Source organism: Ovis aries, chromosome 23 (genome assembly GCF_016772045.2).
Source record: "Ovis aries strain OAR_USU_Benz2616 breed Rambouillet chromosome 23, ARS-UI_Ramb_v3.0, whole genome shotgun sequence".
Taxonomy (NCBI): Eukaryota; Metazoa; Chordata; class Mammalia; order Artiodactyla; family Bovidae; genus Ovis; species Ovis aries.
This window is the reverse complement of record NC_056076.1, coordinates 50,535,807-50,554,135: the sequence shown is the minus strand read 5'-3', so window position 1 is coordinate 50,554,135 and position 18,329 is coordinate 50,535,807. Positions and strand designations below refer to the sequence as shown.

The 18,329-nt window shown below is 50.3% G+C and overlaps 1 protein-coding gene across 1 annotated transcript in view; it reads right to left on the bottom strand.

Moving 5' to 3' along the window:
• MAPK4 (mitogen-activated protein kinase 4) overlaps positions 1-18,329 on the bottom strand; it is a 173,299-nt gene that overhangs the window by 55,117 nt on the left and 99,853 nt on the right. Inside the window, exon 2 of the mRNA XM_027960753.2 lies at positions 6,971-8,415. Within this exon, the coding sequence (XP_027816554.2) occupies positions 6,971-7,516 (546 nt within the window). The 5' untranslated portion in view covers positions 7,517-8,415. The remainder of the gene's footprint in view (positions 1-6,970; positions 8,416-18,329) is intronic.

Here is an 18,329-nt window from a genome sequence, read left to right as displayed (position 1 = left end):
TGGCTCTAGAACAACCTGTTCTAATCCCCCAGGTCATAGTTTTCCATTTTAAAATGAGATATTTCATAGCCTTTTAAATAAACCTTTTCACCTCCACTGACTGAGAATAATGTTCTTAGCAGCTTAAGAACTTCTAGCTGAGGCCCCAGCAAGTTGTCCTTCAACGAGTCCACTCTCTCATGAAACCTTGGACCTCAGGAGTGGCAGGGCCCCTCCCAGTGCCTGCACTGTGGACCCCAGTCCTTTTCTGGGATGCCAGGCAAGCCCCTCCTCCCTTCCTGCGCCTACTTATCTGCATCTGCAAGGTGGAGGCCATACAAAATACAGGCACAGAGAACAACAAATGGACAGTGTCTTGATCAGCGACAAAGACTCTATTTCAGCCACAGAAATGGACATTCCTCCTCCTAGGTTCAGGTTCAAAGGAATCTGTGTCTGCCTAGGCAGGCAGAGGAGGGTTATCTTGGCCTAGACAGACAAGAAGCCATCAAAGGCAGGCAGAGTGACCCAGAGGAAGAGGAGGTGGGGTGGGTCAACACAATTTCACCAGCAAAAACACAGCTAATCAAAGCTCTGTGCACAGCCTTTGAAAGCTGGCTGATACATTTTCCATCATGTACCTCTTTGCCTCCTTTGGGACCTTGAACCACAAGTCTTAACAAACTGCAGTAATTTGCTGAGCCCTCAATCAAACAGTCTCACTGAATTGTGAAAGCCATGTCTTGTCTTTAAATAACATCTAGTGAGGTAGTTTACACAGGATAAAAAGCATGTTTTCTAAAATCATTTCTCGTATCTCCTTGGTTTTTTTTGCGAGTCTGTCTGACTCTTTGTGACCCTATGGACTGTAGCCAGACAGGCTCCTCTGTCCCTGGGATTTCCCGGGAAAGAATATTGGAGTGTCATACCACTTCCTTCTCTAGGAGATCTTCCTGACCCAAGGATCAAACCCATGTCTCCTGCTTGGCAGGCAGATTCTTTACCATTGAGCCACCTGGGAAGCTCCAGTATCACCTAACGCTCGTTAAAGTCAAACCTAAACAGAACCAGCACTCCTGATGGACTGTGTTTGTGCAGTTTTCCACCAAGGTCAAGGGATGGTGGACCAGGCGGTTTCCAAGTGATGTGACTGAAGCCTTAAAAGTCATCCTGCCTAAAACCATCTTCATAATTCCCCATCACAGTGCCTGATATCACCACCATTAAGTACCCCTTTTGGTTAAGGTACCTACTTCAAACACACCTATGTTACCTGGGAGGAGTTCTTAGCCTTCTTCATTGAGCTCAAGTCTGAGAACCTCAGCTGCAAGCATCAGCAGATACACCAGGAGTGTCCACTTTCTGGGGACTTCCTTGGTGGTCCAGTGGTTAAAAATCCACCTTGCAATGGAGGGGACATGGGTTCGATCCCTGGTTGGGGAAATAAGATCGCACGTGCCTCGGAGCAACTAAACTCTCGCGTCACAACTACTGAGCTCAAGTCCTCAACTGGAATTGGTGAAGCGGAACAAGAGACCCCACATGATACAATGATGATCCCGCGCCCCAACCGAGACTCGACATAACCAAATAAATAGCAAGTATTTAAGAAGAAACTAAAAGGAACGCTCGCAAGATAAAAGCAGCTTGCTCACAGACTAGCTACTCCACATCTTCAGATCAGTGATGCTTTAAAGTTCACCCACATGAGAATCACCTGGAGGCGTGTTGAACCGCAGCTTGCTGGGCCCCCACGCTGAGTTTCTGATCCAGCAGGTCTGAGATGGAAACTGAGAACCTGTATCTCTAACAAGTGCCCAGGTAAGGCTGATGCTGCTGGTCCACAGCCACGCTTTGAGAACGATGGTACTAGTTGATCTCTAAAGAAATCTTCATGAGATATGGAGGCAGAGTGTGAGAGCATTCCGACCATGAATTGTAAGGTAAGAAGACGGATGGTTCTGAAGTATTGGGTTGGCCTTTGAAAGCCCAGGTTTTTCCATAACGTCCTATGGAACTGTCTGGATCTTAAGAACCTTCTGGCCAAACCAACAGAAAGGGGTCAGGACCCAAAGGCAGGCCAGCCTGGCAGAAATCTTGGACTTGCTTGAATGACCCACCAAGATATATACTGCTGTTGCTGCTGCTAAGTCGCTTCAGTCATGTCCAACTCTGTGTGACCCCAGAGACGGCAGCCCACCAGGCTCCCCCGTCCCTGGGATTCTCCAGGCAAGAACACTGGAGTGGGTTGCCATTTCCTTCTCCAGTGCATTAAAATGAAAAGTGAAGGTGAAGTCGCTCAGTCGTGTCCGACTCTTAGTGAACCCAATGGACTGCAGCTTGCCAGGCTCCTCCGTCCATGGGATTTTCCAGGCAAGAGTACCGGAATGGGGTGCCATGGCCTTCTCTGAGACATATGCTATGGGCCTCTTACTCTTGCTTTCTTTCCTTTGCAGCTTTCTCTGCTTACTGCTCCCAGGAAAGGCAGGTCCGCTGGCAGCCTCCGGCAAGGACAAAAGATGGTTCCCTCTCCCAGGCCCTTGCCTGGAGGGACGTGTTCACACAGCTAATCAGGCTGTCAACGCCCTGTTCAGCCTTCAGCACCCTCTCCTGGGGGCTCCTGACATTTCTCAGAATTTACACAGAACTTAGTGAAGTCTTAAACTACATTTTTTCCCCTCTTTTGAGCTCATCTACTCCCTAATAGGATAAATTCAAAGGGAAACATGCCCTTCCAGCTGCCTCCTCTTGACACACACACAAGGAACTAATTAGCGGGCTTGCCGAGGAGGCGGGCAGAAGAGGGTTCATGACAAGAACACAGGCCGGCAGCCGCCCTCAGGAGGTGGGGGCTCCTGACTCGCCCTTCGGCCATCACGTCAGGTTGTTCAGTGGCTCGGTCATGTCCGACTCTTTGCCACCCCGTGGACTGCAGCATGCCAGGCCCCCCGTCCCTGGGTCCATATGTCGGAGGAGGGGAAACTGACATCAGGGTTTCTGCCTGGTGTTACCACGGCATCTACTGGGCAAGTGGTTGTGTTAGTGATTTAGCCTTTCGCTCATCAGGAAAGCCTTTGACAGCCCTGCTTTCACTGATGCTATCAAGGATCCTATGAAATAAGCAGAAGGGGAATGATGGCCCCATTTGACAGATCAGACAGTTGAGAAGGAGCTCAGAAAAAAACAGCGGACATGGTACTCTAGGCTCAGCCAGTCCTTGTATGGTCTTAAACAGATCTCTTTCCTAGGCCTCAGTATTACCATTTGTGAGATGAAAGAAACGGACCAGGTGATTGGGAGGTCTCCTTACAGATCTCTTATTCTGGGAATGACCTACACAATACAGGAATTGAAGTCACATGGTGAATGACAGAGAAACCAGGGGTCCCCCATGCCATGCCTGATGAGTGAGAGCTGCCAGAATACCCTCATTGCTACCCACTGCCACATTCTACGGTCAGTGTAGGTCAACCAGGGCCTCTAGTTGCCCTCTGCCTTGCAAAATCAAAGACCCTTGGGGTGGTGTGGGAGGGGGTCATGTGCCCATAATGTTGCCTGACTGAAACTTGATGCTCCAAAGCTGTCAGCTACTCATTAGAGAAGAGGAGGCCTTTTCCTCCGTGAGACAAACACAATGGACACCTACCCTGGGCCAGGCCCTGTACTAGATGTGGGGGATGTGGACGGGAAGGAGACTTGCTGTCCACTCAGGACAAAGCTACAACGAGGACAAGGAGCACCAGCTGGTGCATCCATGTCCAGCTCCTCCCCCCGCCCCCTCCCCCGCCATCAGATCACAAAGCCTGTCCCTGACCCTGGGCTGTAACCCACACAAAGGCACTGGCTGCAGGCCAGATGCGCAAGAGCTTCTTCGGGGCAAGCGTAGGATCCTTGAAGCTTTCAGAGGGGTCAAGTTTAGAGCTGCTCCAGTGAAGGCAATTGTCCTCCAAACACACCGGGGAGAGCAGGTGCATACTTCTGACTTCCGTTGGCTGGAAGAATGCCACGCTGTCTCTCTGAGAGTCAAACCTTCTAAGCACATGGAATCAGTGACCCCAACTAGCTTGCCACCTGCAATGTGCTGGCCCATGACAATGCTTCCATTTGTTCACGACAGTCCACACAATCAGCTGGGCCATATCTCGGGTACAGGATTAGACTCCCTGGAGGAAACCGATGTGAACGTGATACAGCCGTCAAGAACCACAGAGCTCTTAGCCTAAGAGAACACAGAAGACAGCGGCAGAAATACCGCAAAGCAGACAACGGTGGGTGCTAGAAGATCCAGGTTATGGGGGGCGGGGAATTCGAAGGAAGGAAAGACCCAGACAGCCTCCATGGAGGAAATGGCGCATGGAAAGACCATTCATCAAGATGCTAGAAGGCCAAATTCTTATGCCCCTTCTGCCGCAGTCAGCCAAGTAATCTTGAGAAAGCCAGTTCTCTCCATCTTAAAATGGACCATTTGCCCAAAGTGCCTCACGGCATTATGAGAATTAAATGAGAACTGATTTAAATGCAATCAGATAAAGGCACCCAATATAAAGCTTTCGTCATCACTTGGTGAAGAGTAGGGAGGAAGCTAAAAGCAGAGAGCATACGAGGGAGGAGGCAGGTGGGGGTGGGGGACGCCTGCCAAACCCAGGGCTGATGTAAGCACCTACTGGGCCTGTCACTGGCTCCAGTGATTTTTTTTTTCTTTTAAACCTCCCACAGTTAATTTTATTGAAGAGAGCCCACAAAAGTGTAAGTCAGAGCATCTAAATTCCTCTGCATCAGGAAAATCAAAGTCCCGACCAGAGAGACGGTGTCTTCCCACCCCTGAGGGACAGGCGCACAGCAACCGTTGGTGGTCAGTGAACCTGGGGCTCCTCCGTGGCCCCCAGCGTAGCTCCTGGGCCCCGTGTACTCAGCCAGCACTCTGAACAGGGCTGGGTTGGGGGGGGGGGGCTTCCTTACTACTTTCTAAGGGGCTTTGCTTTTATGTTCCATTTTGATTCATAACCACGAGCCGGGGGGCAGGCAGGGCACATACGATCACCGTTATCAAAGATGGGGAAATAGAGGCTCCCGGGGGTGACTGTGTCCCAGGCGACATCCCCAGAAGGGAGCCTGGGTCTCCGTCTCCATCACAGCATCACCTCCTCACACCTCCTTCAGAATCACTGCCACAGACATTGCTTGCGCCAACAACCCCCTGCCTTCATTTTCCTGAAAGCCCCCACCACGTGCTGTTCTGCGCCCGTTCCCATGATAGCACTTCACTTGCATCGAAGAAAAGCTCCTTTTATTATTTCCAAACGTCCTGGTTTATTCCAATTCAGAAGGTGGTTTTGTGCATCCAGAAATAACAGTGTCATGGATTCTCTGGTCCTTTTACCAAATAAGGGCAAATTTGGGTTAAAATTTTCAGTTCAATTGTTTGGAATCACTGCTCCTTTGAAAAAAAGAGAACCAGCACAGGGAATTAGGAAGACAGAAGGGCACGGGATTTTTTTTTTTTTTTTTTTTTTTACTGTGGACATTCCTCCCTACAGACTTGGCTGTCAGGTTTGACAGATGGTCTGGCTGCAGGAGTGGGGACAGAGGGCAAGCTCATGGTTCAGGCGGCACCAGGCAACAAGAGCCAGCTGGGCTGATGCAAGGTCTGAAATCTGAGCTGGAGCCCAGGTTCCAGCCAGGGAGGGTGGGACAGGGAGCCCTACCCCCCAGCTCCCTCCCCATGCCACCCCACTGCCACTGCGCCAGGCAGGTTGGCACCTTTTCTCAGTGTCTGTGACCTTCTGGCTAGAGGCAGATAGGGTGGCAAGGGAGAGCAGAGGAACAGGGCCTCAGAGAGAAGGCTGAACATGTTCAAGGTCAGAGATGCCCTCCCCACTCATTGCCCACCCCAGCCCTGTGGCTGGTAACAGGGCTGATGCACCCACTTCCTGAGGAATGCACTTATTCTCTTGGGTCGGCCAGAAAGTTCATTTGGGTGTTTCTGTCTGATGTTACAGGAAAATCGGGATGAACTTTTTGGCTAATCCAGTAGTAAAAATTCATGATTGACAAGTTTTGGCAGGAGGCCAGAAGTCACAGCCACCCCACAGCTCTGTTGAGGGGTGGCTGCCTGAGATGCTTAGAGGCTCCCCTAAAGTCAGAGAAACTGGGGTAAGGAGAACAGAACTTCAGAGAACTAGCTCCTGAAGGGCCCAGTGCCTTGAAAACGAGTGTCAGTGTGGCCGGGGCTGCTCTGATCTCTGCAGCTGCTGGGTGTTTAGCTGACCACCATGTGAGGTTTCAGCACCAACCAGACCCTGTGGCTTCAACATCACACTGCAGGCCCAGGGCATCATGGGACCTGGGAGAGCTGAGCCCTTAGCTGGATAAGGTACGCCGAGAATGAGTTTATCAGATTCCCCGTTCGTGCCTCTGTCCACAGACAGAGAATGGAACGCAGAGTGGGGCAACTTTGATGGAAGGAGGAGGCAAGATGAGCCAGAGAGTAAGACTCAAATCCTGGGAGGCCTCCTGGGGAGTCCTGAATAGAGGGTAGAGAGGGGAGGAGGTTAGGCAGACGGCGGGGATAATACGGTGCTAGAGGCAAATTCACCAGCAGCTCATTTGTTTTTTTTTTTGGCTGTGCTACACGGCTTACGGGATCCTAGTTCCCCCACCAGGGACTGAACCCAGGCTGTGGCAGTAAAAGCCCAGAATCCTAACCGCTAGACCACCGGGGGAGCTCCCCAGCTGCAGAATCATAAAGCCACGGAGTTTAGAGCTGGATCATCTAATCCAACCGCCTCCTGTAGACCAATCACTGGTCATGGCCACGTGGCAGAGGCAAGACTAAGAACTGGACTGCCCCTCTTTCTCGCACCCTCCAGCTTCCCCCTAAATACTGAGCCCAGTCCTCTGATTCCACTGGAGCTAGGAATACTCTCTCGAACACTGAGTGTTCTTGAGGATTCCACGGACCGCCCTTCTCAGCCGTTCCAGCCAGACATACCTTATGTGAATAATGCTGATCAACGATCCTCGCCAACCCAAAATCCCCAATCTTGAGCACGAGGTCCTCAGTGCTGATGAAGATGTTGGCGGGCTTCAGGTCTCGGTGCAGCACGTTGGCAGAGTGGATGTACTTGAGCCCCCGGAGCAGCTGGTACATGAACAGCTTGGCGTGCTCCTCGGTCAGCGTGCCCTGCTCCAGCAGGCGTGCCAGGTCGGTCTCCATGTACTCCTGGACGATGTAGGCCACGCTGAACTTGAACAGCTCGCCCTGCAGGTCGGTGCCCTGGGGCCCCAGCACCTCGTACACCTTCACGATGTTGTCGTGGTCCAGGCGCTGGATAATCTTGATCTCCCGGAGTGCGTGCTTCCTGCTGCGGGCGTCACTCAAGGTGATCTTCTTCACTGCCACCTTCCGGCGGGCCCTGCTGTCCACGGCCGACAGCACCAGCCCGTTGACGCCAAAACCCAGGGGCTGGAAGTCAACAAAGCGCCCGCCCAGGTCATACCCGTAGACACTGGCGAGGCAGCCGCCCTTCTCGGCCATGGTTGGCTCAGTGGTCAGGCGCTGCCCGTGGGACAGAGGGGCAGTTAGGAAAGACCGAGTCCCAGCTCCTGGTTTCCCCAGCCCTCCTCATTCTGTCAAGTCCCAAGGCTGAAGGATGCCTTTTCTCCTGGTGATGTTACTGCCACCAGCTCTCTGGAGACAAGAGTGGCATCTGTCCACACCTGCTGAGCTGCAGAAGTTGGAGGCTCAGGCTGTCCCCTTAGCCTCGCCCTGGGAAGGCTGTCCACCAACTCCTATATGCTTTGAGCCTCCCTGGAAGCTTAGAATGGCTCATGATTCTTTCAAATACAGTATCTTGGAAAGAAAATCCAGTCCCAGTATCTATGTGAATGGAAAGTTTTCTCTCATGATGGACCACAAAGTAAAGATGCAGAAACTCTCCCCTTTAAATCCTGTGTTATAAGAGGTTACTACTTCTGGCTTAAATGTGGAGCCGTCGCTGAGCTATGTTCCTTTCCTTTCGATGGTCCAAAGTCTAGTGGTATCGCAGCCTCTGGCAGCCTGGGAGCTGCCCTCCAGGTCCCAAGCAGTATGAAGGGATCCCAACAGTGGATTTGAGAGGCTTGTAGGGACTTCTCTGTACCTCTGCCAGCTTTCCTTTCTACTAGCTTCTCTCAGATTCTGAAACCCAAACCAGTCTGTTGAATGCTGGTGAAGAAAGCTGGAGAAATTCAAGCACCTTTCATGAGCTCTACACCAAGCTGCACCTGAAGTCCCAGACCTGGGTCTCACCTGCCTGGCCTGGATCCTCCGGAGACTTCAGAGGCGGGCAGCGTCCTCTGTCACCCCCTCATCCACGTCACCGTGAAGGAGACTGTGTTCTGCTGGACCCAGAGAGGCTGGCGGAATGCAGCATCTTTCAGACCGAGTCTCCTTCCCTGTCAAAGAGACAATGTTGGGTAAATTTCCACACTTCGGCTTCCAACACCTTCCCACTTGGGTGCCTTTTGTTAACCAGCCCAAGTGTTATTTGATCTGTCCAGCCAGCTGAAACATTGCTTGCTCAGGGGATTCCAGGCTTTGCACTGCCCAAGCCACCCAGCCTGCTGTGTGCAACGCTCCCCTGGAAGAGAGAGAAGATGGATTGATTTGATAAGATCATCAGCTAGTGTGCCTTTAATGTAAATGCCTTCTCCCTGAAGGTTAACATGCACAAGCTGTGGGTGGCAGTGATCAGCTCTGACTTTTGCAGAAATCATTCTTTATGCCCTCCAAACACACAGCAGCAGCACTAGTGGAGAAGGGTAACAGTAAAAAGAAACTCATCGCAGAGGGAAAATAAGGGACCAATAAATTTGTTTTTCTACTTGGACCCCTTTGCTTCCTTCTTTTGCAAATGTCTTTGAATATTTTGAGAGAATTTGCTAAACACCGGTTTAATTATTTGTATCTCTTGCTTTCCATGTAATAGCACGAGAATGCACACACACAAACTATAAGGAGATTTTATTGCCACCCTAGAAAAGGGACTTTCTGCACAGCAAAGCAGGACATAGGCTTCTTAGCAGGACAGTGGGATTGGCAGATGAATTGTATCCTTTTGATAATGGGGACCTAGCGGAACCAGAGATCAAATTGCCAACATCCGCTGGATCATGGAAAAAGCAAGAGAGTTCCAGAAAAACATCTATTTCTGCTTTATTGACTATGCCAAAGCCTTTGACTGTGTGGATCACAATAAACTGTGGAAAATTCTGAGAGAGATGGGAATACCAGACCACCTCACCTGCCTCTTGAGAAATCTGTATGCAGGTCAGGAAGCAACAGTTAGAACTGGACATGGAACAACAGACTGGTTCCAAATAGGAAAAGGAGTATATCACGGCTGTATATTGTCACCCTGTTTATTTAACTTATATGCAGAGTACATCATGAGAAACGCTGGACTGGAAGAAACATAAGCTATAATCAAGATTGCCGGGAGAAATATCAATAACGTCAGATATGCAGATGACACCACCCTTATGGCAGAAAGTGAAGAGGAGCTAAAAAGCTCTTGATGAAAGTGAAAGAGGAGAGTGAAAAAGCTGGCTTAAAGCTCAACATTCAGAAAACGAAGATCATGGCATCTGGTCCCATCACTTCATGGGAAATAGATGGGGAAACAGTAGAAACAGTGTCAGACTTTATTTTGGGGGGCTCCAAAATCACTGCAGATGGTGACTGCAGCCATGAAATTAAAAGACGCTTACTCCTTGCAAGAAAAGTTATGACCAATCTAGATAGTATATTCAAAAGTAGAGACATTACTTTGCCGACTAAGGTCCGTCTAGTCAAGGCTATGGTTTTTCCTGCGGTCATGTATGGAATGTGAGAGTTGGACTGTGAAGAAGGCTGAGCGCCAAAGAATTGATGCGTTTGAACTGTGGTGTTGGAGAAGACTCTTGAGAGTCCCTTGGACTGCAAGGAGATCCAACCAGTCCATTTTGAAGGAGATCAACCCTGGGATTTCTTTGGAAGGAATGATGCTAAAGCTGAAGCTCCAGTACTTTGGCCACCTCACGCGAAGAGTTGACTCATTGGAAAGCACTCTGATGCTGGGAGGGATTGGGGGCAGGAGGAGAAGGGGACGACCGAGGATGAGATGGCTGGATGGCATCACGGACTCGATGGACGTGAGTCTGAGTGAACTCCGGGAGATGGTGATGGACAGGGAGGCCTGGCGTGCTGCAATTCATGGGGTCGCAAAGAGTCGGACACGACTGAGCGACTGAACTGAACTGAACTGAGCTCTTGAAAGCAATGAGTCAGATCATATCCTGATTGCCCCCTGGTGGTTCCTGACTCAAATTACAGGCAAAGGACTTCAGTGGGGAGAAAAAAGAAATGGCAAAAATAGCAATTCACATCTCTGTTCAGTTCAGTTCAGTCGCTCAGTTGTGTCCGACTCTTTGAAACCCTATGAATTGCAGCACACCAGGCCTCCCTGTCCATCACCAACTCCCGGAGTTCACTCAAACTCACGTCCATCGAGTCAGTGATGCCATCCAGCCATCTCATCCTCTGTCGTACCCTTTTCCTCCTGCCCCCAATCCCTCCCAAGTAAAGGCAATATTATAGCTTCTTAGGGAGTGACAGATTTCATACATTTGTTAAGTCTGCATGTATACAGAGAACAAATACTGCATCCTGTGCAGAGGAGTGAATCTAGCCAGGGCTGCTTCTTCATTCTCTTCATATGTAGGGTCCCCTATAGGGCTACGTACACATCTGAACTTTGCAAATGGTAAATGAAGCAAGACAATTGTCAACTCAATGCTCTAAAATTAAGGGGACAAATTAGAGGACACAAGTGATCTGAAATGGGAAACAATCAGATGCTCTCTAAAGACTTCTAATGAAAGGAATTTGCCAAGAATCTGAAACATAATAATTGCTCAACAGGTATTACCTGTTGTTGCTACTCTTAAAAATTCCCTTTGCTTGAATAAGATGTACCTGCTATTCTGATGTTTCATCAACCTTCAGTAATTCTACTGTACATGTTTTTATTGGGCCTAGCCACAAAATAATCAGAACTTCAGATTGGGAAGCAATTGTAGCAAACAAGTCCAGTGGTCCTTAACTGAGGGTGGTCCTGCCTTCTTTGGCTACTCTGACAAGGAGTCACCACAGGCCTTTAATGGGCAGAGCTGGATTTGCTAACCATCCTGACGAGCATCTCCATCAATGAATAATGCCAGCATCTCCACTGAGAGACTGCAATTCTAGTCCGAGTTCCCACTTTGCAGATAAGGGCACTGGGGCTCAAAGAACACCAGCTTAGTGCTTCTAGCACAGACAGGGTCAATAAACACTTGCTGCTGCTGCTGCTGCTAAGTCGCTTCAGTCGTGTCCGACTCTGTGTGACCCTATAGATGGCAGCCCACCAGGCTCCGCCGTCCCTGGGATTCTCCAAGCAAGAACACTGGAGTGGGTTGCCATTGCCTTCTCCGCAATAAACACTTGAGGAATTGATAAATACCATTCACTTTGAAGATTCCAAGCCAGTTAGAGACCACCCACTGAGTCAGTCTGTGGCCTGTGCAGTGAAGTCCACTTGGTCACCTAATTCAGGGGAACAAAAGAACCACCTGGGGCCCCATTCCATCCCTCCTCCAATTCCTGCTGCCCAAGTCAGGGAATAGAAACTAAACTGGAACTCCTTTCACTTTCCACCCATATACTTGGCCTGGTTCTCAAGGGCACAGCAAACAGAGGCGATTGTATATTTTGCTTTATGAGGGGAGATGCTGAAGGCTTCTTCCCTTTCCGGCTCCCACTGGGCGGTAAACAGAGATGGGAATGAGCACCTAAACAGGGAGATGACATCACCAGCAAGCTGCAGGCAGGATTTGTTCCAGATCAGCTGCAGTGCAGATAATCTGTGGATAATTAAGAGGGACTTTATTTATTTTTAAAACTCTTTCATCTTCCTCTCACAGGCAGAGGGGCTATCATGTGCGTGTGTGTGGTTGTGCGTGAGTGGTCTGCTCAACAAACTATTGGCAGGTACCTCTTCACCTTGGGAAGGCTCTATTCCAGCTACTGCCTTGTTCTCATGGCCTGTAAACACACTCTTAACTCCTGCCTTGCTTCTCTGCTTGCATCTTCCCTGTTCCCGAAATGTTCTGCTTCCTGCCCACTTGTTGAAACCCTGTCCGTCATTCTGAATCCAGATGGAGTCTCACTTCCTCCCTGAAGTTTCTTCAGTGACATTCCAATCTTTTCTGAACTCCTGTACATCCGTGTGTATATACTTTATTTGACATTTGCCATATACTAATCTGGGCTGTTATTTAACTTTTTATACATGTCCATCTCTCAACTTGACTTTAAGCTTCAAGTCCAGGACACAAAGCCGCACTTAGAACATAACGGTGGATTGGAGTTACCTTCGGTCCATTTGTTACGTCTACAAAACCGCAACGGCCAACTTCCTGAGACGGTCTGCCTGCCCCTCCCTTCCGTCGCTGCCCCAGTGCAACGTGTTCACTGCAACAGGGCTCTTCACACAAGCCTCAGCTGCTCAGACAAACCAATATTTCTGAACTTAGATGCTGCCTCTCTCAGCATTTCAACACAAACCAGGCAGCCCTCGTCTGACCATTTCTCTGTTCCCATTTGAGTTTACTGTGATTCATCCCTTCTCAAACCTCCTATTTTCTAAGTTTTCCCATATCATTCCCCTATAATTTCTACCATAAATCCTTTGCCTTTCCCCACAGGTGGACTTATTATGAAACACTGATTACCTAAGCAGTCTCGGATTAGTGGTTCTTTTCTGGCGTGGGCCCATCAGCCCTGGGGAGTCCCAGACCCCACACCTGGATGTGCCCTCCTGGGCAGAGGGTGGATGGCAGCTCTCGACGTGATGAAGCTTCTAGAGCAAAGCACAGCTGTTCCCCATTTGGAGGTGGTGGCTCAGAGCTGCTCTGAATCACAGGTGTGATTTAGAACTAGGGAGCTGGCATTCACCTTGAGAGGTGGAAAGGTCATGGCCCAGTTGTGCTCAAATGACACTCAGGGAGAAGAATGCATGTAATTCTTCCAAGGGCAGCAAGGCTCCCATGATTCCATGGGGAGCGTTTTAATAAAACACACAAATGGAAATCTCTACCCCCGGACTCCGTCCAGAGGAGCCTCTCCTCTCCACTGATTTCTCACCAACTTTCCACCAATCCCTTATTTGAGGCCAATTAATTATCCTCTCATACATTCAGCTTTTAACATGTAGAGGCAAACCAGAGACGAGCTGGTGCGTGCCAACTGCCCCTTTCGAGGACTCCTGGGGCTCTGGTTTACAAAGTGGCTTTGGAAAGTCTAAATTTAGACTCACCTCCTCTGATCCTCCCCAACCTCACATTGGCAGCTTTCAGCAGAAACTATGGCCCCCAGCGAGGTGCTGACATTTCCCAGACACTGCTTTTTTCCCACTCCTGAGCATCTAAAATCTTACAGGAAAGCCTCCCCCAGCGGGGCTGATGTTTACCATTGAACAGGCTATCCACTGCACAATTCCAGGTGCTATCATTCATATCACAGTCGAGTCTGCCTGACTCAGAATTTGGTGATCCTAACTGCTATAGTCTATGTGAATGAAGTGCCCTAGCAGAGACTGACAATTTTTTTTTTTTCCCTATAAAAGGTCAAGAATAAATATCTTAGGCTTTATAGCACTGTCCCTGGTACAACTACTCAACCCTGTCTTTGTATCAAAAGAGCAGCCACAGGCAATACCTAAATGAATGGCATGGCTGCATTTCAGGAACACTTTATTTACACAAATAGGTGGGGGGGCTGGGTTTGGCCAGGAGGTAAGTTGCTGACCCCTGTTCTGAATCATGTAGGAACATCTTCTAGCTTGTTCCCAAGGAGGCACTGAAGTATGCCATAACCAGGCCCTTCCTACCCTACCTCATTGCCCCTCGGAGGTGCCCTAGGCCCCAAGCCTGCCCTCCCTAGGAGGTTCCCTGGGCTCTGGACTCCATCAGGCTTAGTTCAGCTCATCTATAGGTTGCATGCTCTCAGGACCCAGCTTTCCAACAAACTACCTACCAACCCTTTGATGATTCTACAGTGCTGTGGATGGGCCTCACTCCCAAATCCACATGCATTTTCACAGAGGCTTTCTGGGGAAGCGGCGAATACAACATGAAGAAGACGGGGTACTTACACACAGGGAGGGTTCACGCTGGGCCAAGGGGCTGACATTAGTTGGTTGGGTCTCACAAGAGACCCTTGGGATTGATATCATTCTCCCACGAAGCCCCCGAGGGAAATAATTTTCCCAAAGCCACATGAGCAGCCAGTGGCGAATCTGGGGGCATAAACACAAGTCTGCCTGCCACCAAAGTCCACACTTTTCGTCCCTGAAACATATTAGCTGAGTCCAAGTAAGTGATTCCCACCAAGAACTATCTAGACCCAGTGTGACTTTCCAGGATTAGTGAAGGACAAGTTTGGGGGAGGCACACCTTGTGGTTCTTAAAGCATAAAGCAGCCCCCTTTTCAGCATGTGTTCAGCTCCAGTATGGAGACCACAGGTAATCAGCCCACTTGGTAAAAAGAAAAATGGAGAAGTAAAACATTAAAATGAGATTGGGTGAAAGAAAACCAAACCAAACACAAAGCCAAACCAATAAATTAACAAAACTTCTGCTAAGTTCAAACAACCATAACCCTGCCTTCCAACCAGTACCTGACCTCTTCTCTAACTGTAAACCTCAGATGCCAGAGCCCCTGGCTGCCGAGATTGGCCATCCTAGAGGGAAGCTGAGCTGAGCATCCTCCCAGCTGGTCTCATAGCTGCCACTGGCCCCCTGCCCAGGAACCACTCCCACTTCCTCCAAAGGAACAGAGACCAAGTCTGGGTCAGCCACTGAGCGGCTGAGCCCAACTCAGGGATGACCCATGGTTGGATGGGGGTCTACAACAGAGCTTCTCAACATCAGCACAATTATGATTAAGTCATTCTTGGGGCTTCCCTGAAGGCTCAGAGGGTAAAGAATCTGCCTGTAACGCAGGAGACCCAGGTTCAATCCCTGGGTCGGGAAGATCCCCTGGAGTAAGGGAATGGCAACCCACTCCCGTATTCTTGCCTGGCAGACCACAGTCGCCAAGAGTCAGACACGACTGAGCAACTCACATTTGCTCTTTCATTCTTGGCTGCAGGCCTGGCCTGTGCATTGTAGGATATTTAGCCCCCTCCCTGGCCTCTACCCACTAGATGCCAGTAGTGCCCCCTAGTTGTTGCAACCAAAATACCTCTAATCATTGAAAACCATCACCAGTGGAGGAGGCACAAAATCACATCCAGTAGAGAACCACTGGTCCAAAGCAGCACTTTCTAGCAGAGACAGCATTGTCAATTTCACAGTAGAGTTATTTGTTTCACGGAGCTCGGGGGGCCTCCCAGGTGGTGTTCAGTGGTAAAGAACCTGCCTGCAAATGCAGGAGACATAAGAGATTTGAGTTCAACGCCTGGACCAGGAAGATCCCTTGGAGAAGCACATGGCAACCCACTCCAGTATCCTTGCCTGGGAAATCCTTTGGACAGAGGAGCCTGGCAGGCTCACAAAGACATGACTGAAGCGACTTAGTGCAACAACATGGTACAGTATTACCAAAAATTTAGCAACCCTAGCTGTGCCCTACTAAGTGCCAACAGCACCCCTGGTTCCTATGACAGCCTCACTGCCAAAATCCCAGAGGGTGATGACATCTCCCACACCCATCCCCACCGAGAGCCATAAGTCTAAGTCAATCATGCTAATTCAACTCCCATTTGACAGTGGGTGGTTTAGAGGTGTCATATGATCTAGTTCTGGAGAATAGCCTTATAGGAAAGATCACTGGAGGGACTTCATTGAAAAAGTTTTCTCTCCTTACTCCCTGTCCTTAGATGCAGTTGTGGGATATAGTTGTGGTGTTGGTGCCACAGCAGCTATCTTGAGACCATGTGGGGACAAGGCTGGGCACAAAGCCAGCACACTGGAGTTGGCAGACGAGCATGGGGCCTTGCAGACATCGCTGAGCAGCTAAGCTAAGACTGGAAATGCTTGCCTCCAGCTTTCCTGCCAAGTGAGACGGTCAAGTTCTATTTTTGTTTAAGACATTTTTTACTGGCTTGTTTTTAACCTGAAATACCTGATAGAAAGTATATGGTTGGTCTAAGTGGGAAATAAAGAAATGTGCAACAAATCGCTCCTGACCTCAAGGAGCTTATATTCCTACAGGGAGAGCAGGCCCACATCACAATTACAGAAACGGTGCGAAAATACTCGGGGGCCAACTTGGGGCTTCTCCTACAAGGGGAGTAGGAGGTAGGACCAGGCGGGTCAGCCAGAGAAGCCTCCTGCAGGAGGGGAAGGTCCCCACCTCTCGGCTTCAGGCCCTGTGCAATCCCCTCCCCTAAACGCGTATGGACTTAGTGGCTCACTTTAAAAAAAAAATTATTTTTTGGCCACAACAAGGCATGTGGGATTGAACCCCAATGTTCCCCAACCAGGGATTGAACCCGCATCACCCTGCAGTGGAAGCACGGAGTCTTAACCACTGGACCAACAGGGACGCCCCCTGACTCATTTCTACGGAGTATGGTGGGAGTAACAGGATGTTACTTCTGAGATCAGGATACAGGAAGACTGTGGCTTCCAGCCCAGGTGAAGCCAGAGGCTGCCTCGTGAGGCGGCCCCGAGCAGGGGCCCAGGTGCGATCTTACAGTGGGATCTTCTGAGGCCTGCCAGCTGTCACATGAGTGAGATGGGAGATGGATCTTCCCCCCGGTGAGCTTGAGGGGACTGCAGCCCTCCCCGGAGGCCACGGCCCCACTGAAGTCTCACCCAGACCTTACACCACAGGCGCCAGCTAAAAGCTGGGCCCAGATTCCTGACCCAGAGAAACCGTGTGATGTCAAGTGCTGCTTAAGTTCGTGAAATGTGGGCGTGTTTACTACAGGCAGTAGGTGACCAACGGAGGGGAGGGAGCTGGAGGCCTCAGTTTTTGACATGGCCAAGCCGGAAAAGGGGCAGACTTGGCCTGAGACTGTCTACTGGGCAGGGTTTCCTGGGTCAGAGCTGGCTTAGATCCCGTAAGATTCCAGAGCCAGACAGGACCCTGGAGAGGCAGGGTTGCTGGGGAAACTTACCTTTCTTTATTCACTGACACAACCCCACGGGTGAGTCCAGTGTCTGACACACAGTAAGGATTCCAGAAATAAATGCCAGTTGACATAGGGATGGCTACCTGCTTGCAGTAAGATTAGGGTTAAGACAAAGTATAACCCATATGGAAAGACCACTGCCCCTGAGCCCAGATTAGAAACCTTTTTGAATCCCTCCAGGGAGGAGTGGGCAGAGTAAGCTGGTTAGGGCTAGGGTTAGGGCGAGCCACAGTCCATGGGGTCACAAAGAGTCGGACACGACTGAGTGACTCACACACACACACACACACACACACACACAGAGGTGGTGAGCTAGGGATAGAGGCGGGGCTCAAGCAAGGATGCCACACAGACCTCAGAAAAGAGGAGACCACATGGCCTCACAAAGGAAGGGCTGCTGATCCCGAGGCAGTGACCACTGGGTTCTCTCTGGTTTTTAGCACTAAGCCTCTATGCGTCTTGCATCAGGCAGCAGCCGCGGAGTGCCCGGGAATCAAGGGGAACCACTCTTCCTGGTCTTTTCATTCTTGAAGTACCACACCCTCGACCCAGGAGTTGAACAGGCTAGGAAGCGTTCACGGGTAGAAAGGTGTCCGAGCCTGGAAGCCCTTTCTGTTTGTGGGAACCCACGTGCAGGGGCAGCTGGCTCTCCCCAGGGTCGACACCCATGATGTGGACTCAGGCTGCAGGTCCTACGCCCCAAACCTCTCTCACCCCCAGGACCTCTCCAGCCAAGGTCTTCGGTTACCCCTTCACACACTAGCCAGCAGTTCAGCCACCAACCCCAGGCCCAAAGCATTGCCTGGCCTAAAATACATGTATGTCCCAAGCGGGGAGCCACTTGACAGGCACTGGTCCCCAGGCCAGGCCCTAGTGAGCATCCTCCCCTGAGATGTGCAAACACCTTCACGTCCCTGCGAGGCAGTGATGCCACCAGCCCTGGCTGGTTCCCTGTTTACAGCTTCCTCCAGAACATGCCAGTGGGGATGCCAAGTAAAAGAAACAGGAGGGGAACCTGTTTCATCATCATCTCCTTGAGGGGGGATGGGAGGAGAGCTCCAGAGGGGCTGGAAGGATAAAAGGAGTGGAGGGGACATCAGATTCTGGGGTTACCGCCTCCCCCAGAAGCAGACTCTGGAAGCATTCAGT